We start from the raw sequence: 27,548 nt of genomic DNA on the forward strand, positions 1-27,548 counted from the left end.
TCGTAGTATTTTCGAGTATTACCACTCCATGTGTGTTGCATACTATTTGCATTATATACTCAAAACGATAAGCACTTTTTTTGCCATGAAATACATTCATGATCATTTTCCAGAAAACAAAATACCAGCTTTTGGTTGTTTAAAACGCGACAAAGACACAACTTGGCCAATGATTTGAAAAAAAAATAGATAGAAGATATATTAAAAGATATATAAAAAGCCAATGTACGAATGTAAGTTAAGCCCAGTTGCGAAATATTATTATAGAAGAATAGAATAACAATGGACAATCATTTTAAACTCAAACACCCAGTCGATAAATGCAGTTGCTGTACTCAGATCATGTCCGGTTTGTTTAGATTTCCTGAGTGGTCAGGATGGAAGAAGAAAGAAAGAAAGAACAAAAATCCCACCTGCTTTTGTCACGTAACCAGAACTGTTTGCTTGCAGCTTCAGACTTTCTTCTCGCCTGAAATTTTCCTCCGTGAAAATAAAGAAAGTCACAGACAGTCGGGACAGCAGCCGCCAAACTACGGCGTTTTCACATCTACGTGGCTATATGGGGATCGCCAATGTTCATAAAAAAAAGGGGTGGCCTTCTCCTGCTAGGTTTAAAGGACAGTGCTAGAAGAAGTAGGAAAAACACCACATTTCACGATTGTTATAGTCAGCCAGATGACAAGTAAAAATAACACCTTGAGATTTTGATATGACGTTGATACCTTCATGTATACTAGTATACTGTACTTTCCTCATGAAATTTATTTACATAGATAAGGATCTCTTTTTCACATCCTGGTTTAGGAGGAGGAAGGATACGAGCAGGTACGCGGGAAAGTTGTTTTTAAAAAGGATGCAGGTCACAGGGGTAGGCATGATACTATCGGCAATCGTCCAAGACAAAAACATACACGGAGTCTAGATGACACAGAACCATGCCACAGTCTTTATTGTGAGGAGATATCTTGAGATGTCAGCCCACTTGCCATTTTCGATTCAACTTTGTCTTGGTGTTGAGCCAAGAGCCCAGGTCAACTGTTGGTGGTTCAACATGCCAAGACCTTTTCTAGTTATTTTATAGTTTAAAAGAGCTAGATGTAATTCTGTTTACTTTCTCAGTTACGTTACGGCTACCTATAACACTAGTCTCCATTTTGTCCACATTCAACACTCGTCTATTACTTCCGTGACCGCTATTCTACATTGACACGAGGGTAGCGTCGATGTCGTTTGCTGCAAAGTCGCAAGATGGCGCTCGCTGCACGGTGAAGCCGACGTGGTTCTTGTTCAGCATCCAGCCCTCAGTCTGCCGCAGCACGTACAGACCGTGCGACATCATCCCGCCGGAACTGTCACTCTCTGCGTTCCACACCTGTTTATAGACAACTCATTAATGTCATCAAAGTTGGTATATTTCACGGATCGCGTCCATTGTAAAGAATTAGAAAGAAAAGGAGAGACGAAAGGAAAGACAGCCAAACCTGGTCTCAACAATGACTCAAGGAACTAGAAACCGTTAGAAAGCCATAAATTATCATTGATCTTCGTCTTTAATATCAACCACAACATGCTATCAACTAGAAAGGTAACATTTGCAAAGCAAAGTCACAATGTTAATTATTTTATGGTCTACCCAACAAGTTACAGCCGTCTATTCTAACTGAAAGTTTAGTGAAACACATTCAGCCACTTGTTACAGCAGAGTTTCTGCTACAGCAGAAGTTACCATAGTGACAGACGTCTGGTCCAGGTCATTGACCTTATGTGTTTGGAACGGAAGAAGAAACAGAGCGAAAACAAAATGTTTTCTTTTTGCGAAGGCAAATATAAAAAGGGGGATAATAAATAAGATAACCGTACGTTGAAGGTGATATCTGGACAGGGAAACTGCACTTCCACACGCCAGTTGGAAAGGGTCCTGCGACTGTTGGGTAGACGGATACGTCCTTGAGCGCCTCCTGGCCATTCTTGGGTGTATTGCACCGTCAGACTGCGTCGTTCCTCCCCCATGTTCATACCCTATCGGTAAAGTCAAAAAGTATCAAATAATTCTGTCTTGCAAGTAGTCGTATGCGCTTCCAAAAATCTCAAAAATGTCATGCTGAGATGAATTGACGAAATACAAATTGCTGTGATATATTCTTAAAAAGCAGAATGATTTTGGCATGGTACTTGCTTACATACGGCAATGTTCATGTCACTTCTCATTTCCTCCAACAAATTGTAAGGAAGTCAAGAACAAACTTCGCAATGTGTGTCACATAGCTCTAACCCCCAATCACATGGATCGATTTGGTTCTGTTGGCAGAGTTCTATCATAGCAGTAGCAGGAGGGGGGTCGTTTTTTTAAATGGTGAGATGATCTCTATCACCAGCAGGGCAGGGCTGGAATGCTTGCTCACTGTTGTGTCCCAAACACGACACAACACTCACTTTGCCATTGACTAAAGAGAAATGTTTTCCTTCGAAATCCTGTCAAAACGCAGGAAATGATATTTCAGAAGGTTTAATTTTCATAGTGTACTATATATATACACATCGTTCTAGGAGTGTGAGCTTTCCTTACGGTCGTCTCACTTGAACCGTCGGAGGTGCTAGGACTGGAAGAACCGCTAGAGGCGCTGCCTGGTCTGCTGGAAGCGTCTCCACCACTCGATCCCTGCACAACACAAGTATCCAACTAATTATGGTACTGACGGACAGATGCATGCGTTCAGATACATGTTGATTACAGATACACAGGGGACATATTTAGAGACATATACGTTGTAAACATTTATTTGAAAACATTTTGCAATCACAATGCTTCTTCAACACTAGAAAGGCCGACATTTGCTTTGGAGCAAATACAGCAATGGCTTCACCACATTTTACGACATGGCAGGGAAAGAATGAGAAACACAAGGGAAAACAATGCTTTACATTGATATAACTATAGTATGAAGTAACATACAACTAAGACTACAACAGTTGGATAGCTATTCCCTACATTATTGGTTAGGATTTTTAATTGCATAATGCAAACTGTTGATTTTCAAGAAAAAAAGAAGTGTTCATGCCCCGCATTCCAATGCTGGAGCAGGAAAGCTTGAAATACCTACCAAAACACTTGAATACAGACATACTGTCAGTATGGAATGGATCTGAGCAGGTATTAATTAAGTTAAGCCTGTTAAATTCCAACAGCCAATCAGCAAGGAGAATAGAGGAAAGCTGCATGCCTATTGGTTGATGCCCTGCATTCCATTGTGATGAGTCATGCCCAAATGTGGTAACACTGCACACTAACTCAGTAATACATTTGCTATAACACAGCCAAAAAACTCAAATAAAACCATTCTAAAAGCCTGTATTACAAAAATTTAAAAAACGCCTAGGGGTATTTGCCCACTGTACCTCCATACCAAATTTCAGGACCTTAGGCCCTAAAATGAAGAAGCTGAATCCATTCAAAAAATGGCAGGAGAAGGAGAAGGAGAAGGAGGAGAAGAAACATCAGAAAAAGCAATATGGGTTCACCACCACTTCGTGGTGTGGTGAACCCATAATTAGACAAATCTTAGCAATTTAAAACACATATCTCTACAGATACTGACCAAGGTGATTTGAAAGGCATCATGTCATGATTCGAACAATGTAGGGTTAATGACCAGTGTTGTAATATAGGGTTAATGACCCAAGGCACGATTCAAGCAAGTGTTGAAATATAGGATTAACGACTCAATACATGATTGAAGCCAGTGTTTTAACACAGGGTTGATGACCCATGGCATAATTTAAACAAGTGTTGAAATATAGGGTTATTGACCTGTGTTGTAATATAGGGTTAATGACCCAAGGCACGACTCAAGCAAGTGTTGAAATATAGGATTAACGACTCAATGCATGATTCAAGCCAGTGTTTTAACACAGGGTTGATGACCCATGGCATAATTTAAACAAGTGTTGAAATATAGGGTTATTGACCTGTGTTGTAATGTAGGATTAATGATCCATGGCACGATTCAAACAAGTGTTGTAATATAAGGCTAATGCCCCATGGCGTGATGGGTTCTTTCACGTGCGTGGGGTGTGACTCTCCCCAAACACGGGACGCATTTAACGTCCTATCCGAGGGACGTTCCTAACCAAAGCTAGATACTCATTTTCACTTGAGTGAAGTGAGAAAAATCGTGTAGTGCCTTTCCCAAGGGCACAGGGTTGGTGACAAGGTAGGATTCGAACCCGGGACCTCTTGGTTCCGAGTTGAGCACTCTGCTCTTACGCCACACAACAGGTGTGTTGTTCCTACCTGCTGTGTGAGTCTGTTATCCCTCTCGGCACGTGTCGCCACCACGTCGGCCTCCCAGCAGCTGCTGTAGAACTGCCCTCCATTGAACTCCCACAGCCAGACAAAGGTATAACGGCCTGCCAGCGCAAGATCGTCATTTGTCAGCAGTTGGATATAACAGCCTTTAAATATTGCTAACTTAACACGAAGTTCTATTTAGTAAACGCGCGGGAGACACGCCCAGGTCAGCGACCTCCCGGAACTGGGACAGTCTGACGTCACGGGGAGCGTTCCGGGCGCCCATCAGGATCTTGTTCGCCCGGTCTGGGATAAACTTGTTCGTACACCGGATATCTGCTACATGGTTCTAGAGAAAGAAAGAAATGAAAAGAAAAAGAGATGAAAAACAAAATATAGGAGATTTCACACCTCACCGAAATACGTATAGTTACTAGTATGCGAATTTCGTCTTTTATCAATTTATGCATTATCATTCGCAATTTCCCGAATCTTGGTAAGAAGACAAGTTCCTGTTAGCTCCCGAAGTGCTTCTGGGAGCTAACTTCCTGTGCCTAACTTTTGTGGTCTGTGGTTAGGGAATCCTCCCACCTGCGTACTGTCACGCTGACACAGAAAAACACGCACACACATACACGCACGCACGCACGCACACACACACACACACACACACATACACAGACACACACACATGCACACACACACAAACACACACACACACACACACACACACACACACACACACACACACACACACACACACACACACACACACACACACACACACACACACCACACACACACACACACACACACACACACACACACACACACACACACACACACACACACACACACACACACACACACACACACACACACACACACACACACTCACACACACACTGACACTCACACACTCACACACACACTCACACACATACAATTACACAAGTATTTGACAATGCAGCACATACCTTAGTTGGATGGACGAAGACCACCTCCTGTCCAGGATAGTACACTGCCATTGGATGAGAGGCGCTGTACTGTGTGACGTCATTCCTGGCGGTTTTGCAGGCCTGGTTCTCAGAAGGAGTGAAGTCGTACCCGGTGTCTACTCCAAACACACCCTGCCGATTCGCAAACCTGGCAAGGAACAGTTTAAAAGAATAAAACATCTTAGAAATTTTGGAGCACTTGTTAAAAACTCTTCATAAATGATTTATAGACAGCAGGTTAGTACTCTTTTTTTATATAGAACGAACAAATTTGACGTTCTCTGTCTGCCCAACGTCAATTACTATGAAAAATTGGCATATGCACCCTTTGGTATTGACAACGCCCCTTTTCTCCCACCTTGACCACATGTTTAACACGAACCCACGAAAACATGTCGTGAGAAGCTCCCTGTCCGTCTGTTTTCAATCAGGACTTTACTCTCTCAGACTGGAGCATTAGCCCGAGTTTTGGGACGCGCTCAGCCAAACTCACGGAAGGGCATAAATAGATAACACAGAGAACATGTCTAACATGTTGGGGCTCTTTCAATTCTACCAGTGTTAGGGTGTCTTTTGACAGCCGTTCTGCATGCTCTTGTTCCAAATAGCCCTAAATAAAAGCTCTTTTCATGTAACTCATACTAGATCCTGTGACTGATCAAGTATCATCAAACTCAAAAAACAAGATTTGAGAGTTAAATCAACTTGGAATTCAGCCTTAAGTAGCGCCATTTAGATTGAGCGACTTCGATAAAAATCCATCGATTCATAGGTTGCAGTAGCTTTGAAAGTCAAGGCCGACGTAAAGGTTATACTTGTATAATGATTGAAGTGAAATTATTCTATGGCTGTTTTTCTCGAGCACATTGGGTCTTAGCTAGTTACCCTTCCCAAAGACCGCCCCGTTTCGTTCACACCTTCCTTATCTAAAATTCTTGTTTAAAAACTGGTTATTTTGTAACAGTACGTGGACTTCACGTGGACCATGAAGAATAATAAGCACAGGCTACATGATTAGAATCATATACATATACAAATACATATATACATATGATTGTTACATGTATATATTCACGTCTAATGTATTCTAGTCTTTTCAACTTCCTATTCCTTCTTAGAGATTGTATAAATGTATGAGGCTGTATGAGTAGTTAGATTTGGTTTATCAAAGGCTAACATGGACAGGTGGATGGAAAAGGTGTGTTTTTCTCACCGCTCGGCTGATCTCGGGAAGCCTCGGCACTTGGCCTGGTCCCACGTGGCGCCGTTCTTCTCTGTGTAGTCCGTACAGGAGACCCAAGAGTGCCCCGACACCCTCACGACAAACACACAAGTCATAATAAGAACGGCGATGGTCTTCATGATTCTGATCCTAAGACTGACTGCCGACTGAGGAGAACTGTCTGTTTCTTTCATGAAGATTCCCCTACTTATATAGGTTTTAAGAGGCTATCACGTGACCTGTTCTTGGAAGATCATGACAAGACATTTCTGACTTCCGGCCCATGTCTTCGTACGTACTGTTGGTGACGTCACACATGTCCATGTACACATGTTTGACGCATAAGTGACCAACGGTCCAATCAAATGGACTTATTTACAAATGTTACAAAGTGCTTAGGTACAATACATCTTTGATGTTGCATTGAGACGGTCTGGTTTTGCTAAGCTAACAAGCCACGGTGAACAAGCGCAATACCTGTGATTAGGTCATTGACACGTATGTCGTTTTTCTGTCTCTTGATCTCAGTGGAATGTTTGAGAAAATATGCACCAAGTCCAATGTAAACCCTACGAACTATGCGTTCCATTTTATACAAGCAAAAACAAGTTTTCCTTTAGAAGTTGTTCAAACCTGGCCCGTTTATGAGAATTAGTTTTAATTTGAAACCTCCTGAGTATACATCTCAGAAATACCACCGCCCCGTCCCCGTCTTGTTAAAGTATTTGGGAACAAAACCTGCGTTTCCGGTCTTCTTCTGCTCTCGGCCCTTCTGTAAGGCCCTTCTGTCACGCACTCAGGACCTTCCCCCGAACACTAGCCAACCATGGCGTTCGGGAGCAGTCTGACCAGATTTAGGCCGCACCTACCTTTACGACTTTGAGATGAATTTGAGAGTTAGATTTAAACATACCCAGGTAACAGCTGACTTTTGCCGCGGGTGTTCTGCTGACTTACAGCTGAACACCCGACAACCATGCCCTAAACCAGTCCCCGAATGTTTAAACGTAAACATTCAGTGAAACAAAATTACTGCCCAGTGTTGCCGATCTAGATCTATCCAGTAATCTTCAAGCAGATCCCTATCGGTGGCAAAAAAAGACAGTATCAAATTGGCCAGGCAGTATCCATTGGCCAGAGAAGCTCCATTAGCCACCGACGGGATTGGTTGGTGGGGATCAGGACAAAAAAACCCGGCCATATATCAAAAGGTAACGATCATTCCCCACAACCTCTGCTTGGAGAGTAGATCTATCCCCAAAACAGACCGTGTTCCATTTGTTCTTCGCGGCGCTTCACCTAATAGTAAATAAGCGATGACCTCATTTCAGTCTCAAAAGATGACGTTTAACAAATAAAGCGAGAACGGGGACCTTTACGTCAGAGTTGAGAAAACAAAGTGTTTGCTTATATGTTTTGCGTCTAGTTTTAAAGCTCCGGTCGGTCTCGCTAAGCGCTCTCGGGACTGTCCATTTGTTCTGCAAAATGGGTCTGTTTAACCACAATCAGTTTAGGAATGGTTTGATTGAAGTCTTGTTCAGTGGCAATTCGACGCCAATATACACGTAGACAGCATGTCACATCATTAAGTTTCACACGTAGCGAGTCTAGCCTTTAATGCGAATGCGTCACCCGGGGATCAAGTACATCATTAGGTTTCTATTTAGGCCACACCAAGTAAATTTTATTGATGACGTCCTTTGGAGACCCTAAATCTGATGCGAGAGTGCGAAAAAAAACAAGAAAGGCCCTAAAAACAAGATGCCTAGATTAGAAATATACTAAGAGACGAAAAATGTTAGGACACAAATTGAATGAGGTGATACAGTGTAACAAGCAAGAAGTATTCAATTCATCATCAAAACAGCAATAAATCAGGTGGAACAGCAGTTGTCGTCCTTTCCTGTTTTTGTGTTACGGGTTTCACGTCAATCTGACGATTTGCGGCACTGTCGTGACTCTTTGGACATAGTTACAGGAAGCAGAATTTCTTGTTTTTTTTCCAGGAACAGGCCAAAATCAATGCGCGCGCGGACGTCATCCATAAAATTTACTTGGTGTGGCCTTACACTTAACGCGTCTAGTCAAGTTACACTAAAACGAAGTCTTTATTCATCACAGCTCCAAGCTTGATAACAGACGAAGGATATAGGTTGTGACAGGAAACAGGACCGAGTTAATCTGTAAATGCGCTAGTCGTGGCGTTCGGCTTTATTTTTGGTATCAATGCCACGCTCAGGTGGAGTTACGGAAGCGAACACGTCAATAGGCCACGTGTCACACGGCACCCACAACCCCTTTCCCTTCCGTCCCATGTGTCTGTACTTTGAGATTACATTCATGGTCGATTCTTCCAGCTTTTCTGCGCTTCACGCGTGGGCGCCAGTGCGGCTCTGTCCCACAGAATCATTTAGAAAGACAACAGTTCGATTTCACGCCCACCACACAGCGGTATGTCCCACAGTTACAACGAAAAGACCCAAAGTATTTAGTCTTAATGGATTTCTTATTTCCTTCATTAGGCTACAGCAAGTAAATTTTATAGATGACATCCTCCGCAGACTCCAAATCTAATGCGATAGGGCGGGGAAAAACAAGGCGGGCCAAAAGAAACAAGATTTCCACGATATTAAATTTTGACATCATAAACCTTGTTAAACAAGAAATGATTACAACACCCATTTGTCACTGAAACAGCTTTGGAAAATGAAGGTTTTCAAATGGTTTTGATTCGGTGGGAAGATCACATATAAAGGAATATAATGAAATACACCATTCCATGAAAATAAAAGACAAAACAATAAACCAGAGAATTGCCTCGTTTCCTCTCTTAATATTTTCTGCTATCAACATTTTGCCATATCAAAGGACATCTTTGCCCATTTTTCTTCATGTCGACCACAGTCAGAGGGCAACAAAATTTCTTGTTTTGTTTTTCAAAACCAGGCGAAAATTAATGCGCGCGCTGATGTCATCCATAAGAATTACTTATTGTGGCCTTACCGTTATTTGCACGTTAATATTAGTACGTACGTTGTACATGAATGTTCCCACTCGCTCCCATAACTCAACAGACATGCAGACAGCAGGGAATTGTAGACAGGGAATGAGATAGCTTTTCTGGGACCCCTGAACTAGCCCTGTCAGGACTGTCTAGCGTGAGGAAGTTCTACCTCTGTTTCTTGAAGTAAAAACATATCTTGCACTAAATATCTTGCATCAAGACTATAACATGTCCCAGACGAAAGATACATTAAAAACACTTGAATGATAGAATGCCTTCATTAATCATGTAAAGTTCGTCCCATTTTGCACATTTGCATGTCTCTGTGTATCTCTCAGTCCAAGCTACTAACATGGGCCAAATCGTGAAAATAAGTTGTATCAATTTACTGCGTTGAAAACAAATTACCAGAAAATTGACCTGGAAAATATATTTTTACTGCAGTGAAACCACTTAATGCATCTATTGCTATATGTTTTCAGGTTAATATGCCCATTCTCCCCCTTAATATAATCTAATAGAAATCCATTTACTTGTGATCATCAGGTAATGGTGAACAGCGGGAGAGATGATGAACGGGGTGCCCCCGAACCGCCGACCGCGTATTCATTTTGCCGTAATTGGAACGTCTCTTTCGTCGAATGAGACATCAAAGCTACTCATGTGCGCACCCGCCGAGGACTTATAGAGCTGTCAATCATCCGATGGTTGCCACCTAACCGCTTCGCAACGGTTGCTACCCTTAATAGGCTGCTGGCGTCACGTACGTTACCGCCGTGTATCTCTTCGGCGCGTGGCTGCGAGAGGCCAGGTCTTTGCGCTGCCTCCGTAGCAAAGACAGCTATCTGTGTCTATGACTAGTGCAGTCGTTTTGTCTCTCGGCTGAGCGAGCTGTCTTAGGATTAGAAAGCGTCTACTTTACCCCTGTTTAGCTTGATATGTAGCTGGGCCAAAATGTTGCATGGGTGAATTTGGATTTGTTAGCTTTTATCGTCGATGTGTATTGACTCTGAGGTAAAAATGTAGAGTATTGCAGCTTCTGACAATTTTTCATTTTGGTTAAAGTGCACTGGGCACGGGGGTGCTACAGTTGCATTAGAAAGACGTTTGGCTTTCGCTAAGAATAGGAAATTTCTCGACTTTTGCGGCTGTAATCTTTAAGCGCCAAACCATGGATTGGAACGCTTCCACCACGTATTTCCCGGTAGAGCAGGTATTTGTCCCTGAGAACTTTACTTACGGTAACGTCACCGCCCCACACTACTTCCCCTACCCCCGCGAGTTACGCCAGATCTCTGACGGAGAGAAGACGGGGAAGATCCTGGCCTATCTGGTCATCTTCGTGACCGCCATCGTGGGGAACTGCCTCGTCATCTACACGGTCGCCGTCAACAAGAAGATGCGCACGACGACCAACTTCTACCTGACGAACCTGGCGGTGGCTGACATCCTGATCGCCATGTGCTGCATGTGGGTCGCCCTCATCAAGGACCTGACGGACCCTGTCTGGATCTTCGGCGACTTCATGTGCAGATTCAACACCTTCATGCAGGGTTAGTACACTCTGTTTTGTACTTCTCTTTTAAGTCTTGTCAATGCTTTTTTTACAATGTTAATACATAGAGGTAACGCACTCGAGCTTATATTCAGCATTGGACCCCGTCTGGGTTTTTTTTTTTGGGGGGGGGGGATTTCATGTGCCGATTCAACACCTTCATGCAGGGTTAGTACACTCTGTTTTGTACTTCTCTTTTAAGTCTTGTCAATGTTTTTTTACAATGTCAATACATAGCGCACTCGAGCTTATATTCAGCATTGGAACCCGTCTGGGTTTTTTGGGATTTCATGTGCCGATTCAACACCTTCATGCAGGGTTAGTACGCTCTATTTTGTACTTCTCTTTTAAGTCTTGTCAATGCTTTTTTTATTTCAACATTTAAACAGAATAATACATAGTGGTGACGCACTCGAGCTTATATTCAGCATTAGGACCCCGTCTAGGTTTTGGGGACTTAATGTGGCGATGCAACACCTTCATGCAGGGTTACTACGCTCTGTGTTGTGCCTGTCACTGAATCTCTCCCGAACGTTGAAATAAAAAGATGACTTTTGTTGTATTTTTTTTTTAATTTTAACATTTAAACAGAACAATATATAGCGGTGACGCACTGAAGCGAAAAGCTGGATCTTTGGGGTTTCATTTGCCGATTCAACACCTTCATGCAGGGTTAGGCCACTCTGTTTTGTGCCTGTCATTGTTTCTTTTCAACACCTAATTAAAGAGAACAATACATAGCGGTGCCGCGAAATAGCTTACATTAACGTCAGCATTGGACCCTGTTTGGATCTCATTTGCCGATTCAACACCTTCATGCAGGGTTAGGTCACTCTGTTTTGTGTCTGTCACCTGTCACTGTTTTATTTCAACATTTAAAGAAAACAATACATAGCGGTGCCGGGAAATAGCTTATACGTCAGCATTGGACCCTTTTTGAATCTCCAAATTGAATCTCCTGTTTGAATGTGCCAAATCAATACCTACATGCAGGCTTAGAACGCTTGTTATGTGTCTGTCACTTGTCATGTTTTTTTTTTTACTCCAACGTTTAAAAATAATAATACATAGCGGTGCCGCGCTAAAACGATATAGCTTATATTAACGTAAGCATTTGGACCCCATCTGGAACTTCGGTAACTTAATTTGCCGAATCAACACCTTCATACAGAGTTAGTCCGCTTTATTTCCTGCCACTATCTCTTGTCGTCCTTCTATTTCAACATTGGGATGAGATTCACTGTTAAACCCGTTATACTATCCTTGGTCACCACAAGGTTTTATCTTAACAATTGCTAGATGTGAAGCACACATAGCTGGTGTGTTACGCAGAAGGGCGGTTATTTATAATTATACCGGCTATACAGATACAGGAGCTGGTGTGTTACGCAGAAGGGCGGTTATACCGGCTATACAGATACAGAAGCTGGTGTGTTACGCAGAATGGCGGTTATACCGGCTATATCGATGCAGATAGCTACTAGTTATCTCCACTAGAGCAACCTGATCTGTTTTATTTGAACATGTCAACAGCAAGACTTCGCTAATATAAGTTTTACTACTGTCCTTCATCTGTTTCTAGGTAGACCCCTAAATGTACAAGTGTAAGCCGCTAAATTCCCAATGTATGCCCAATCTATTTTTCCACGTATACGTAGGCCATTCTGAATGTTACTCTCTACAATTCTGTTACGCAGGTATAGTTACAACACATCTCCATATCTTTTAATGGAGAAAGTTACACTATTCGTGCAAAGTAAATACACTAATGTAATTATGTTGTCGGTCTAATTTAATATAAATCTGTTGTGATTTAAACGACGGTTTTTACGCAAACGGAGCTTCCAATTATGGACAGCGTTTCTCGAGAAGATACCTTACTGGTGCATGGGGCACGAAGGTACTTTGTAGTTTCTACAGTTTTTGTGCACATTCATATTCAGCATTCATAGTTGGAATATATGTTATTAGATATGAATGTTGCAGGGAATTCACGAAGAATTTGAACGGCGCTTTTATCCAACAGGCTCACCTGTCAATTACCTGTGGTTAGATACCACCGGCCGGGTACAAATATGGATACAGACACAATAGGGTGAGCTTTCATTTAGCGCAGATAAGCAAAAAAGACGCAACGCATCCTAGTTAAATCAACATGCATTGGATAAATAACTTAAACCATTGCCGCAAACAAACAATGAAAGGAACGTTGAATTTTAAAAACGTATAGCCGCTGTGGTATGTGCACTTCAGGTGTTCCACTGGAGACATTATTAAAGAAGTCCTTGATAACACCGTTATTTATAGATGCGCCACTCTTATGGTGCCGTGCCGAGATGACTTATGAGAGTTGACTTAACATGATTGAGTTGATGATACAAAGAAGGCAATATTCTGCCTCTCTAGGTGGAATCTTCTCATGCATCTTGCAGTACAGGAGTCTTAGTCGCTACCTGACGTTCGAATGCAGAATGTGTTCAGATAAGCCAAATCAGTATGTATTGCAAGGTTTGAAAACATGTTTTAAATTCTTTGGACTGCCAGCCATATACAGAGTCTGGGTGGTAAGCTTAGCACATTTAAAAAGATTTTAATGCTGTATTCGTATCACCACGGTGGGCTGCAGCGTACTTGTATCAGGAGAGTGGAGCAAAGATGATGAATGTTTTCAACCTTTGATCCTCAGTCTAAACCTGTTTGAAAGGATCATCACTACATGTCTATCTAATGGCGTATGAGCCGCAATACCAATGTATATGTATAGCCGGTAAAACCGCTCTTAAACGACCTGTCATCTACAAATGGTGATACATTGCGCAAACATATCGAATGAATGAATGGAAGGATGGATGGATGGATGGATGGATGGATGAAGAAATGAATGAAAGAATGAAGATTTAGTTATTTTTCTTGCTTTTTATCCACCGAGCCCATGTGGACTTCTGTATCTGTATCTGTATAGCCGGTATAACCGCCTTTCGGCGTAACACACCAGCTATATGTATACATACTGTAGGCTCAGACAAATGGAATCCCTAAGTATAGATCAGAGATTTCACAAGCCTATTTGTTTTGATATATGTACGACATGTAAGGATCATGCATCTTGCACTCGCCCTACGGTAGCAGAATCCAAACATGGGACAGAATACTGAATGCTACATACTACGAGAAACAAACGGGCTGAACTGGCCTGCCTGTATGCAAAGAAAAGCCCTACAGCTGAGCGGCCCGAATCCTTTACATCGAGACGCGATCGCAAAAGGGATGGAAAGATCAATCAAAACTCGTGCTGGTTTGTTACTTTGAGATGCTGCAATGATCGCATCAGACGTACCGAGCTATATGGCGTACTGTAATTTGAGTAACAAGCGGCCCACACTCGGCCTTGGTACTTCAGCAGAATTTACCGATTTTAGCTTAATGCTCCGGTAGGTCATTTCAAGGGTCAATCAGCAAATCAAACCCCTTCATTTTTTGCTTGCCGCCAAGCAGCAACGTTTCCAATAGAAGTTTCCTTTCTTGTAACACCGCCAAACCAGTTACATCGTCATGTCATACTTTTGGTTAGTGAAGTTGTTTACAACTCTTAACTATATTTAAAACAATTCAGCCTCGAGGGTGACATTTTCATGTAGACTCTTGATGCTGAATAAGTCTCTAGATCTTACATCTCATACTTTGCCGCGGAAAGATAGAAATAGAAATCTATTGAAGATGGGTTCGTGGATTCTATATTTGAAACATCTGAAAACAAGTCCTACCTTTATCCAATTGCGGTTATGTATTAGCAAACAGACAGCTGTTACCAAATTAAATGTGTTTTCGATGTTTCTCCTTGATGCAGTTATGCACCTAACAATAAGCTTCACCACCGGCGATAATTGCATGGATCTTTTTCAATTCGAAGAATTTCTAAAGCCCCTGTCACACATTGAGAACCTTCCCAGACACCAGCCAAACAAGGTTGGCTGAAGTTCGGGAGCTCAGTCTGACCATATTTAGGCATTGCCTACTGAGGGTGTAGGGGTAGATTTCTACACAGATCGACTCAAAGTTTGATTTGAGTCAACATACAGCATGGTAAGCCAATTAATTCTTTACTTTTGATCTATCACATGTTCTTTCAGTTTCGACAGCATGGTAAACCAATAAATTCTTTTCTTCTGATCTTTTACTTTTGATAGCATGGTAAACCAATAACTTCTTTACTTTTGATCTAACACATGTTCTTTGACTATAAAATACTTAGTGGTGCAATTCGAGCCCTGCTTCTTTTTCTATGATACCTATTCCCTCTCGATCTTTGACATCTTGCAAGTACCTAAATAAAAAGAAACAGTACGGTCGCAAACTTTTTATTTTGAACACGGATGAAATTGATGCCATCCACATGAAGAAGTAAGTGCGGTGTTTCGCGGTTTGGTGAGACCTCTAACCCGCCACGCCACTTGTTATGCCCGGAACGACTTCCCGATGAAATCCTTACTGTCACCCTTCGCGTGTTGTACGGGATCCCTGCGTCAGAAGGGTGAAAAGGCCACGGTGTGTGGTTAATGCCTCTGCTGAAATATTGGCGCCTTTAGCCCCAAACGATACGAAACCTATTACATTAACACGCAGAAGTGCTGCTAGGAAATTGAGTTAAGATGACCCTTACTCCTAACGTCAGATACTGACGGACGAACAAGTAGAGAAAAGTGGAAAAAAAAGTTCAAAACATGAAATCGGAGATAAACTTTACAACATGAAATCGAAGGTAGATATGATCTGCGTAAAAAAAATCACATCATAGAATGCATTTATTTTTATTTTTTTATTCACTTCAGAATTCACCTTAAAACAAGGCTCGTGAAAGCCACTTACATGTTTTGGGTTACAGTGATGACTGTGTGGTCAGATATTTGTTCACCCTTGATTTAAACCGATGGAGGTTGTAATTAGCGGTGAAACATTCACGGGGAAGCTTGTTCCACAGTGAAGTGGTTCTGGGGAAGAAACTTGACTGATGGACTATTGAGGAAGAAAGGGTGATTTTCTGCTGTTGAGGTGGCTATATACTTGTATACTGTATATAACTAAGCGCACTTTGCTATAACACCATGGTTTATGTTTTAAACATTGCTGGCGTCGACGGACTCAACAACACTAACCGCAAAATTGTTATAATACATGCGATCAAACATACCCATTAACTTAATAGAATAACCATCCGACTAATGATGCGGTGTCACGCTTTGTCAAAAACGATTACACTTAACTACATTCGGATGTGTGGCGTCGGGTGGTGTAGTGATTAGAGCAATCGACTATGAACCGGGGAGACCCGGGTTCGATTCCGAGTCGTACCGGTACATGTCTGAACATGCGCCCCGACGTTGTGCCCTTGGGAAAGGCACTTTACACGACTTTCCTCACTCCACCCAGGTGTAAATGGGTACCTGACTTCGGTTGGGGAAAGCCGTATTGAGGTCACCTTGTGGCGCCGAATGGCAGCCGCACAGACCCTTGCGACAATTCCACAAAAAATAATTGTGGAACAAATATGTGTAATTGTTGTGATTTGTATTGATTATGTGATACCCTGCATCAATTCAGCCGTATAAAGGCTGCGACTGCACGGGTACTGTTTGGACAATAAAAACCATTAATATGTGCATTCACTTGTATTTGTAATTATTTTTTATATGTCGACAGAGAGGTCATGTACACCTTTTATTCCGGGCGTCGTGAATTATTGTATTGTATGCGTAAAATGCAAGCAAAATCTAGATAAACAGTTTTGATATGCGAAACCCGTTCTTAGCCTCTACCACAGCGAAGTTAAGCTCGTCGTTCATCGACCTCTGTTCTGTATCTGTATCAGATGTTGCAAAAAAATTAAATATAAATCACATTTAAAAACATGAAGGGATGTTTCTGATTATCGTCTTCAATCATATCATGTAGAGTACATACCGGATCAATGTGTGGAGGTGTGTATGCTGCAGCTTGGTAGTTAATGATCTGATGACGTATGTGTGTAGGTTCTCCGCATCTTTTGAGTAACCAGAGCCCCGGCTTTGAAAAAAAAGAAGCACGCTGATCAAATGGACGGAAGTGTGTTTTTTGGGGGCGGGAATTTGTATTTTTCTCGTCCTCCACAGTAATGATTAGAAGTGAGTGGACGGAGATTGGGTTTCAGTCGATTGACAGGGTTGTTTCTTCTTGGTGTTAGGATGTGGTATGAGGTCACCAGGAATGTATAATGTGTAATCATGGTATGAAACATAAACCACAGTGTAATGCCGACTCTGAAGTACGTCTATGCATTCTACGATGTAATTCAATCGGGTACATACAGATGGGCACAACAAAGGCATCCCAAGATCATTTGATAGTATCGCTTAAAGGAAATTATTCGGAAACATCCGAAGCGGAATATTAGCTACAATGTAATCATAACTAAGACTAGCCAAGTTGGTTCTGCTTTCTAGGTACAAGATAAGGGCGTTTCCTAATGAAGAATGAAGCAGGATAATGCATGTGTTTACCAGGTTTTACTCCGAATATCTAAGATTCAATCAGAAGGTCGTAACATGCTTTTCCCGGGAAATCCCTGCCCGTCTGAGATACGAGGAAATGGATTGTTTTATTATCACCTCTTTCCAAATCCAATGTACCACGTTCATCACCTGCTGCGATAAAGGTAGTGCCCCAGTAAGCCTCCGTTAGGAGATAGCCAACGTAAAATAATTGAAACTCGAAGAGGCTCTGACAGTTTTGACCACAAGGTTCTGCCCTTGTAGTTCGGTTTGCATTCCAGGCACGTAAAACGGAACAATTCATAATCTTGGGACCTAAAATGGTAATCCTCGGCTGCTTAACGTTCAGATACACAAAGCCTGAGCTTAGTCAACGAAAACAATACTTCGTACCAAGAATTATGATCAAGCTTTATATGTACCATAAGAAAAAGAAAAGGCAGTCCTATAACGTGTTAAGGCTGTAAGGGCGGTGGGCTGATGATCCACTGTCTAGAACACGGTATTGTGAAGAGGACCCCATCCCTCTCCTTCCACCACCTTTTATATCATCTTGTTAAGTGCCTTTTCCAAGGTTTATCCGGGAAAACCAATCCAACCCGCGATCTCTCGATCTCGAGCCTGTCGCCACCATCTGACCATGCGACGCCACAATACCTAAGGCAACAGCAAGTAATTGTTATGGATGACATCAGCACGCGCATTAATTTTAGCCTGATTTTGAAGAAAAAAAACCAAGAAATTTTATTGCCCTCTGACAGTGGTCAACATGCCGAAAATGGGCAAAGATGTCTGTTGCCATGACGGAATATATATGGCAGATAAATATGAAGAGAGGAGACAAGACAAGGTACTGGTTTATTGTTTTGTCTTGACTTTGATGCAGTGATGCATTTCATTTATTCTATATGTGATATTTCCACTGAATCAGAACCATTTGAAAACCTTTTTTTCCAAAGCTGTTTCAGTGACAGGATGTTGTAATCATTTCTTGTTTAACAAGGTTTATGATGCGAAAATCTAAAAATGTACAAATCTTGTTTTTTTTGCCCGCCTTGTCCACCCTATCGCATTAGATTTGGAGTCTGCGGAGGATGTCATCCAGAAAATTTACTTGCTGTAGCCTCAGCTGTATGATACCAAGTCATTAGAGCTAGTCAAGAACAATTTTGAAACTGCGATATTGTACGCAAGACCAAAGGGGGCTAATGGTGCTTCAAGTAATGTAACAATCAGTAGCGACTGAAAATGTAATTAGCTTCATAATGCTTTATAACTCACGCTGCTGACACTAAAATATGGATTTATTTACGACAATATGTTGAATAATTGCAAGAGCACAAATATTACGAATGCTACATTGGCAATACAGAGCGACTCTATAGCTAGGGTATTCAGCACATATGTACTATCTGTATACATCCAGCACGTTTCAGGCCAAACTTAATGCCACCGATTTATATTCTATTTCATGTGGTCACATTGCTATCTGAAAGTCAATTTTCTTCTACTACAGCGTTGCTGCTGGGACTTCAAATGCTTCTCTATTTTCCCAAACGCATGGCGCAAGCTCTTTGTTGGGAGACCTTTTGACCTTCGCAGATAGTTCGTTACCTATCGTTTTTTGAATTATTGATATGCTCGGACATCAGAGGAAAATGACTTATTTGAAACTCATAGTTTGTAACTGAAGAAAAAAGATATTGTACGATAACTGTTACGGACAGGGTGTGTGTAATTGCTTGTAAAACACCCTCTTCACGGAGGCAAAAGTGTAAAATTGTCGACGTTTTCGCAACAGTAACTCTGATAGAATGGAGGTACTGTTTTATTTTAAACGTGTCTGCCTGCGTGTCTGTGTTTCTGGATTTGAGATAGCATAACATAGGCGCCAATAACATAGAATCTTCCCCCGACCACCAACCAACCAAGGTTTCCACCTTTCTATCATCATTGATATAAGTTGAAAAAAACTTGAGTGTGCTGTCACCACGTCTTGTGATTACATGTTGGAATAAAAAAAAAGAATTGGGCCAAATTTGAGTCACATTTGAGTCAAATTAGACCCACGAGCGTGCCCGGACACCAGCCAACCATGATCGAACATCAAGGCCCGTCTACACCAGAATGTTTGAATCATTCTGAACCATCCGACCGGCGCAGCCGAACCGTCAGTACAACCTAGGTGAATACCTGTCAACCACAGCCGACCTTCCCCCTGGTTGTGATTGTGGGGGAGTTCGGCAGCCAACAGTGTTTTGGAGGCCATATTTGGCAATTTCTGGCAGGCGTTCAGAAAAAAATTGATGCTGAATGTGATAAAGTTTAAATCGTAAATCGACGTCGGAGCTCAGACTTCCTTTTAACTTCTTCAATCGTTCCTAAACCTGCCTGCGAGAGCAAACCAACATGGTCCGCGAGGAGAGCAATTCACACAGTGACTCACAAACATCATAATAGTCATCCAAGGGTCCAATTACCTGATGTAAGCTAACAGTCAGAGATTACAAGCAGTGCAAGTATGTGCAGTTTCCTGCGTCCGTGAAATCCTATGGGATTATGCCTTACTTTCCTTCTTTGATCGCGTCCCGGTTGACCAGTTCTTTGTAACGATCACAAACTGTGAGACGTGTGCGGCTTACAGACGGCGACCTGTTGGAGTAATCTGCCAAGTCGGCTGCGTTGTTGATTGGATTGTAGTGTAGATTGTAGTCAGGTATGGATTGATGCCGTTACTATCTCTTTAAGCTTGTCGAAGACGTTGACCCTGATATAGGATTTTGAACCATCGTGTGTGTTCAGGATTACCCCTATATAAACTCACTTTTATACCTCACTGAACCATATCATGGTAAGAAAGCGAAAAACGTATTCCCCAAGCGCACGCCGCCAGTTATAGAAAGAAAAGACTTGAAGCATCATTCAGGCAGTCTGACTCAGTCAAGACCTCGTGGATTTGCGAGCGTCATCCGCGGATACAGAGGGGCGTGAAGGATGCAAGACTGTAATTAGGCCCTATATCTTTTATACGTGATTCTAATACCCATCCATCCATCTATTAGATAAGATTCGGGTGGCGCCTTGGGTGCTGACAATCAGTCAGCCCTGTTTCTGTAATTGTCTTCCGGAGAACGGATCCTTGCATGGCGATCTTCTATGCACAGGTGCATGCCCATACACCAAATATAGATTGCATGAAAGCGCCAAAATAAATACCATGTAATGGTGCATCACAATTCTAGAGGAGAAATCAAAGTTTCAATTTCTTCCAGCGGTGAACCAGACTAGACGAGCTTTATGCAATAAAACATGAAGCAGACCAAATGGAAATATTCTGTTCGTCTCGCCATAGAACGTTTGCTATCAATGAGAAATTGTCAGCATATCAACGTGACATACGTGGCATAAAGGTATGAACATGATGTTAACGAGATATTAGAGCATTGTTAAGCGTGACCAGGATGTGTTGGATGTTAGCAATACTTTAACTTCAATCAACGCACACGTTGCCATACATTGTACCTACTACGATTGCCGTGCAATGAACTCCTTCCTTTATCAATATACCGGCAGCGTAGAGGATCAAAACATTAACGCTTAGTGGCAGACATCTCACATCGCTCAGTAGGGGCCTATTAAAACTAACAAGCGCCATGAAAGCCCTAATCGTGTCACGAATCCCTGATGTTTTAACATCAGGAGTTGAGTACAGGCTGCCGGTACTGTTTTAACGAGAAGGCATCGACAGATCCAAATGGCAATGACCGTTTACAAGACTGCAATTAGCCTCGTTACCCTTCCTGATTTTCTTATCTGAGATTAGCTGGTTTTATTCTATACAGTGCCGTATTTTCATATCTACTGGGCCTTCTCGGCGGAAAAATCCATCGGAAAATCTAAAGGAACTAGATTCAGACTTCAGAAAGAATCAATCACATACGTAGAGTGTTTAGTTGCAAAGGATATAAATTTGCATTCCAATGTTTAGATATAAGTTAAAAGGTGTTCAAGAGTTAAATTTCCATCAGATTTTATGCCTTCAATATTCGCTCTCTTTAAGTCTCCTCTTGGATATTGGTTTTCCAGTTAGTCTGAGAACGTTGGAGCCAAAATCATCATGCAGTTCGCTCTGGGGGGCAAATAAGTTTCTAAGGTACTTTAAGAATTTCCAATGGAACCTGGGGTCGTTTTAGAGGTCAAGTTTTCGGACCATTTGAGAGCCAACAAATGAGATGGAACTAAAGACTGTGACCTATAGGGTACTTTGTATGGAATCGGCTCAGATGGAAGCCATGCCAACTAGGACGACTTTCGTGCTAAAGAAAGATGAGGATATAGATAAAGAGAGAAAGGCCACATTTGCAAGCAAATACTGCATCTGTCAATCCATACCCCTCCTCATAGCAGGAATGGACTCTTTCAAAAACATCCCCATACCAAATGGGCATTCCAAGTTATAGTGCAAATTTTAGCCAGGTTATATGGCTTACATTAAGTTTAATGGAGCCTTGCATTGAATTTAAGATATTTCCAGTTTTTTGCTGCCTTGAAATCGCATTGGGTGCCTTTATCACCTGAAAACTTTATTCTCCCAGGCATATCAATCACCAGCAGTATCATCATGCTGACCGTGATCGCCATCGACCGGTTCTACGCCATCATCTTCCCGCTGAAGGCCCGCATCACGGAGACCAACACGGCCGCCGTCATCTCCACAGTCTGGCTCATCTCCTGCGCCGTCAACGTGCCGCTGCTCGTCGTGTCCGAGCAGAGACAGTGGCAGTGGGACGACGGTGTACTGGAGGTGATCCTATCGTGAAAGTTCATCTGTGTTGGTAGAAGTCATTATGCAGCAAGTTTAAACTGTAATTTCCAACACAAGAAATTGGACTCACCCAAATTTTCGACTGTACAACTCCAGTCTTTGTCAAGGAATGAACTTGCTGCATAATGGAGGTGATCCTTTTTTTTATTGTTCACGCAGTACGGAAGACTACAACACAAATTGGTAACGCTAAAAGTAGCTAAGACTTGCTAAGACTCTGCTCGTCGTGTCCGAGCAAAATCAGTGGCAGTGGGACGATGGTGTACTGGAGGTGATCCTATCTTGAAAGTCCATCTGTGTTGGTAGAAGTCATTATGCAGCAAGTTTAGACTGTAATTTCCAACACAAGAAATTGGACTGCACGACTCCAGTCTTTGTCAAGGAATGAATAATCTACCGCTTCCGTGACGTCACGCAGGTAACACACGTGACTCCGTGAGCAGTGGATCATAGGTTGCAGGAAGTCTGTGGCGCCCCCCGTCTCTGTTGAGGGATGGTTGTAATGCCCTGATGTAGATTCATTCCTTGACAAAGACTGGAGTCGTGCAGTCGAAAATTTGGGTGGGTTCAATTTCTTGTGTTGGAAATTACTTGCTGCATAATGGAGGTGATCCTTTTTTTATTGTTCACGCATTAAGGAAAACTACAACACAAAGTGGTAACGCGCTCAAGTAGCTAAGACTTGCTAAGACTCTGCTCGTCGTGTCCGAGCAGAAACAGTGGCAGTGGGACGACGGCGTGCTGGAGGTGATCCTTTTTTATTGTTCAGGGTTAACGTTACCCAACTAGTCATGGATTGAAACTGTATGACGATCACAAATAAAGTAAAATCACTGATTTCTAAGGAGTCAGAGCCCTCTCCACGAATAATGATGAATGAAAGACCCGTATGGTACATTCATGCCCCCAGGGGTTACATACAGGTCGTCTAGATCTTTTTATCTCATCTAATTAATAATCTTACCTTGTAATTGTAGTTGGTCAATAGGTACCCTCTTCCTGGGGCAATGAGACCGCTCTTCAGCTTCTTCTGTACGGCGGTAGCAAATCCTTTCATGTGCACTTGTGGTCAGTCAGTATGTGAACGTCTCCTGCCACTTGTACTTGTGGTTTCTCCACAATATAATAATAATAAACATAATAAAAACAAATGTAGAAAACCAAGTAATAGTTAAACATAATACATACAAGACAAAAGTGCAGTACACCCAGTACAGTCATAAACCATTGTACGTGAATGTGATGATATGGTTGATAACGATTTCAAGATTTTCAGTACACTAACCACATGACTAAGACTACTTTGCCATCGTATCTTCTTCTCCCCAGATCTGGTGTGCTGAGAAGTGGGACCAGCACCAGAAGGCGGTGTACACGTCCGTGCTGTTCGTGGTTCTGTACGCCGTGCCGCTGGTGGTGATGATGGTGGCTTACTTCCTGCTGGCGCGCAAGCTGTGGCGCACCACTTCACCGGGCATCGCCGCGCTCTCCATCCAGCAGCTGCAGCTCAAGGCTAAGAAGAAGGTACTTGAGATCTTCTTCCTCTAAAGTACTCTCTGCACTGACCCGTTTTTAATTGGGTTCGTCTCACAGAAAAAAAAATAATCAGTGCTACGTTGTGACCCAATTTGTTACATGTATGATGTTGGTCTAAGATGTTGATATGCAGTAGCCTGGTTACCAAACTTTACAAACATTATAGCTATTTGCGGAGATGATGTAGGACTCGGGAGGTATAATAGGTTTGGTAATTCATAACCAGGCTAGATATACAGCCTCCCACACCATGTTCTACATCATTCACCGGAGGCCTGGCGAACCACGTCTGTATCATCCAAAATCTTGGAGAGTAGATACATGTAGGCGCCGCCAAGATTATAAGCCTACAGAAACATCGTGGCAAGTCCAGTAACATGCTGCTGGCTGTCATGTTGCCCCTACAACCGTTCACGGTTATGGGACTTACATACATACATACATACATACATACATACATACACCATGTTGTCATTTTCCTCAGGTCATCAAGATGCTGGTTGTGGTGATGACGGTGTTCTTCGTGTGCTGGACACCCTACCAAGTCCTGCAGATCTGGCTTCAGTTCGGAAATCTGCCCGAGGTAAAGAAGAAGGCAATGGATATCTAAAACTTAATCTCCAAGCAGATTCTTTGTGTGACTTCTAATGGCTACAGGAGGCCAATGGATATAGGCTGCCGTCAATACAGACTCCCATTGCAGCACAGAATCTGCTTAGAGATTATCTAAAACTAACTCTTGAATAGTGGTGCTTCTTGTCTGAATCGTAGCTGAGATATTTCATTGTTCCTGTCATTTATATATATGATTACAACCAACACGATTTCACTGATGCATGCCCTTACCTTGATATTTAGACAAAACACGATGTGCTCTACACTAAGAAAGAGAAAAATACCACTTTATTGACCTTAATTGTCAATTTTTATGGTAGAAAATTTGATCACAGAATGTCAGGCCTTGTTTTTTTGCTGACATGAAAGGCATACCAGTCGCCTCCGATTTATCACCCAGCTACTGACCCTTTGTAAACCCTACACTCTAAAGCAAGCCTTATCTAATTGACTTCTAGTGTAACTCTGACATTTAGCTTCTCCGTAGTAAATAACGGTTGTCATGGTGACTTAAAGTGTCTGACGTCTTACCCTGAGGGGCTCCCGTGAATGACGGTGAAATGCTTTAAAGTTTTAAAATGAAATTCATTATTTTCAACTTCATTAACTCATGCCCGAAGGATAAATTTTTAAAGAAAAATAAACCCAGGATATTGAGATTGTTTTTTTTTCATATGAGGTAATGTCGTCTCCGCTTCTTAAGTTTCCATACCTATCAAACACCTTCTTCAGATCAAAACTTCTAGCTGAAGTACTGTTGGATGCGCTTTTGCGGCGAGAACACAGTGTACAATTCCAAACATTTGCAGAGGAAATGCATTTTTTTATCTTGGCATATGCATACGGTCTGCTCCGTTTATTCTTACTCAAACACATTCATATATATGGTGACAGGAGTCTAAATCCCTCCTGCTATAAAATTGCAACATGATGCAGCCCAACACTAGTTACCATGGTGACAGAAGTCTGGTTCAGGCCATTGACCTTATTTGTTTGGAGAAATAGAAGAAGAGGAAGAAGAAACAGAGCAAAAACAAGAAGTGAAGGAAAACATAAAAAAAGCTTTAAATCTTTTAAAATATTTTTCCAGGAGAGCCCGCCGTACTTCAAACAGCTGCGGTTCGTGGTGCTGCTGCTGGGCTACTCCAACTCCGCCCTCAACCCGATCATCTACGCGGGCGTGAATGAGAACTTCCGGAAAAGCTTCCGCGACGCCTACAAGTGCAAGCAATGCCGCCGGAATCAGGTACTGTTTCTAGATATGAATTTTTGCTATGGTTTAAAGCTGAGGTAGAATGTAAAGTATGGCTTGAGAAGCAATTTGCAGTTTCTAGTGGAGCAAGTTCAAGTCAATCTTACTTACAAATGTTATGATTTCCAAACAGATAATGTTCTGTGCTGTTCTATTTTTCATTGAATTGGGATATTTCTGCTGTAGTATAACCAAAGAAAGAAAAATAGCATCTGTATCTGTATAGCAGGTACGCGGTATAACCACCCTTCGGTGTAACACACCAGCTTCTGTATCTGTACAGCCGGTATAACCGCCCTTCTGTGTAACACACCAGATTCTGTATCGGTATATCCGGTATAACCACCCTTCTGCGTAACACACCAGCTTCTCAGACACGTGGCGCGGCAGCAGCTGGCTACATTACACCGAAATACTTTTTGCACCTAAAATTTTGAACATCTACCTCTAAACATTGTTTAAAGCTATCCAGTGATGGTGCCCCTACTGTACTTGGTGGCAGCAAGTTCCACTCTACGGTAGTTCTAGAAAACGTTAGTATCAGCGTGCCACTAGGTGCTCTTCCAGTTCTCATCAATACACCGTCAACATACATGTACCTGTCTCCAAGTCATTTTACAACAACAGCTTCTTTCCCAGGACTGCAAAATTATGGAACTCTCTTCCAAACAGCTGCTTTTCGTCCGATTACAATCCACAAAGCTTCAAAACATTATACTCACTTAAGTACCTCTAGCTCTATGCCTAGAAGTGGCCAAAAATAATTGGCCTTGCATTGAGCGACACCGTTAAAAACAATCTCGTTGGTGTTGTGATTCCAGGTGCAGCCGGATGGACCCGCGGTGTGGCTGGAGCATGCTCACGACAACATCGAGACCCACAGCACCCAGGCACCGCAGGAGCTCCGCACGCTGGGCCACAACACGGCCCGGGCCTGATCACTGCATCCACCCGGCCGCGCTGCGCACAGGGCACGGTCCTCCAGACTACAGACCAACTGCAGCATTTATACTGTAGGACATGTAATGCAGTAACACACATGGGCCTCGTCATGGTTTACATATTACTGGTCTTGAAAACCTAAAAAAAAACTTGCGTACCAAACGCACACATACATGTACATACTATTATTATTATTATTACACACACTTCCTTTGGGCCTTGTCATGGTCTTTTAAACTTGCTTTAAAAAGTTGCGTACTAAACGCGCGCGCACACGCACGCACACACACACACACACACACACACACACACACACACACACACACACACACACACACACACACACACACACACATGTACATAGTACTGCACAGACTTCCTTTAGGAAAGATTAATATGGATACTTTGGGTGAGAACTGGTGGCAAGCACACTGCCGCTTTTGCAGTGTGTGCCCACGATTGTTTCAGTTAGTAGCTTACGTTTTGGAAGCTTTAATCTCTGGAAGGAGGTTACGATTTTCAATTCGTGTATATCCTTCTGAATTGAACTGCCCGGTACAGTTAGACCCACTTGTGATGACAAGGCCTCTATGGCAAAGAGAAAGAGTCCACTTGCTGTGATTTAAATGGAAAGGATTTTGAAGGTACTAACTTCTGTAACTAACCCTTCCACAAGCCCTTATTAACTAGCCTCCCACACACCACTCTAGTCAGATTACATTCCCCGGGGATATACATATCATGGCGTGTTTGAAATGACAGACGCCCACAAAGTAACCTTCGTGCT

The 27,548-nt window shown here is 42.3% G+C and overlaps 1 protein-coding gene and 1 pseudogene across 1 annotated transcript; one reads left to right on the forward strand and one right to left on the reverse strand.

Annotated features, from left to right (window-relative positions):
• Positions 1-923: 923 nt before the first annotated feature.
• On the reverse strand, positions 924-6,702 carry LOC109466643. The gene is made up of 7 exons (XM_019764375.1): positions 6,500-6,702; positions 5,266-5,434; positions 4,496-4,637; positions 4,292-4,464; positions 2,567-2,659; positions 1,861-2,019; positions 924-1,372 (listed from the first exon to the last, which is right to left on the reverse strand). The coding sequence occupies exons 1-7, from the start codon at positions 6,700-6,702 to the stop codon at positions 1,199-1,201; spliced, it is 1,113 nt and encodes a 370-aa protein (XP_019619934.1). The 3' UTR covers positions 924-1,198.
• A 3,981-nt stretch (positions 6,703-10,683) lies between these two features.
• On the forward strand, positions 10,684-26,941 carry LOC109466597 (annotated as a pseudogene).
• The last annotated feature ends 607 nt before the right edge of the window (positions 26,942-27,548 follow it).

The sequence above is a fragment of the Branchiostoma belcheri genome, unplaced genomic scaffold, assembly GCF_001625305.1.
Source record: "Branchiostoma belcheri isolate BF01 breed outbred unplaced genomic scaffold, Haploidv18h27 scaffold17, whole genome shotgun sequence".
In the NCBI taxonomy this organism is placed as follows: Eukaryota; Metazoa; Chordata; class Leptocardii; order Amphioxiformes; family Branchiostomatidae; genus Branchiostoma; species Branchiostoma belcheri.

Coding starts and splice junctions, on each gene's coding strand:
- LOC109466643 (XM_019764375.1), bottom strand. CDS start 6,702: ATGAAAGAAACAGACAGTTCTCCTCAGTCGGCAGTCAGTCTTAGGATC. Junction 5,435..6,499: donor TTCCCGAGATCAGCCGAGCG/GTGAGAAAAACA, acceptor GTTCCTTGCCAG/GTTTGCGAATCGGCAGGGTG. Junction 2,020..2,566: donor ACGGTTCAAGTGAGACGACC/GTAAGGAAAGCT, acceptor CTTTACCGATAG/GGTATGAACATGGGGGAGGA.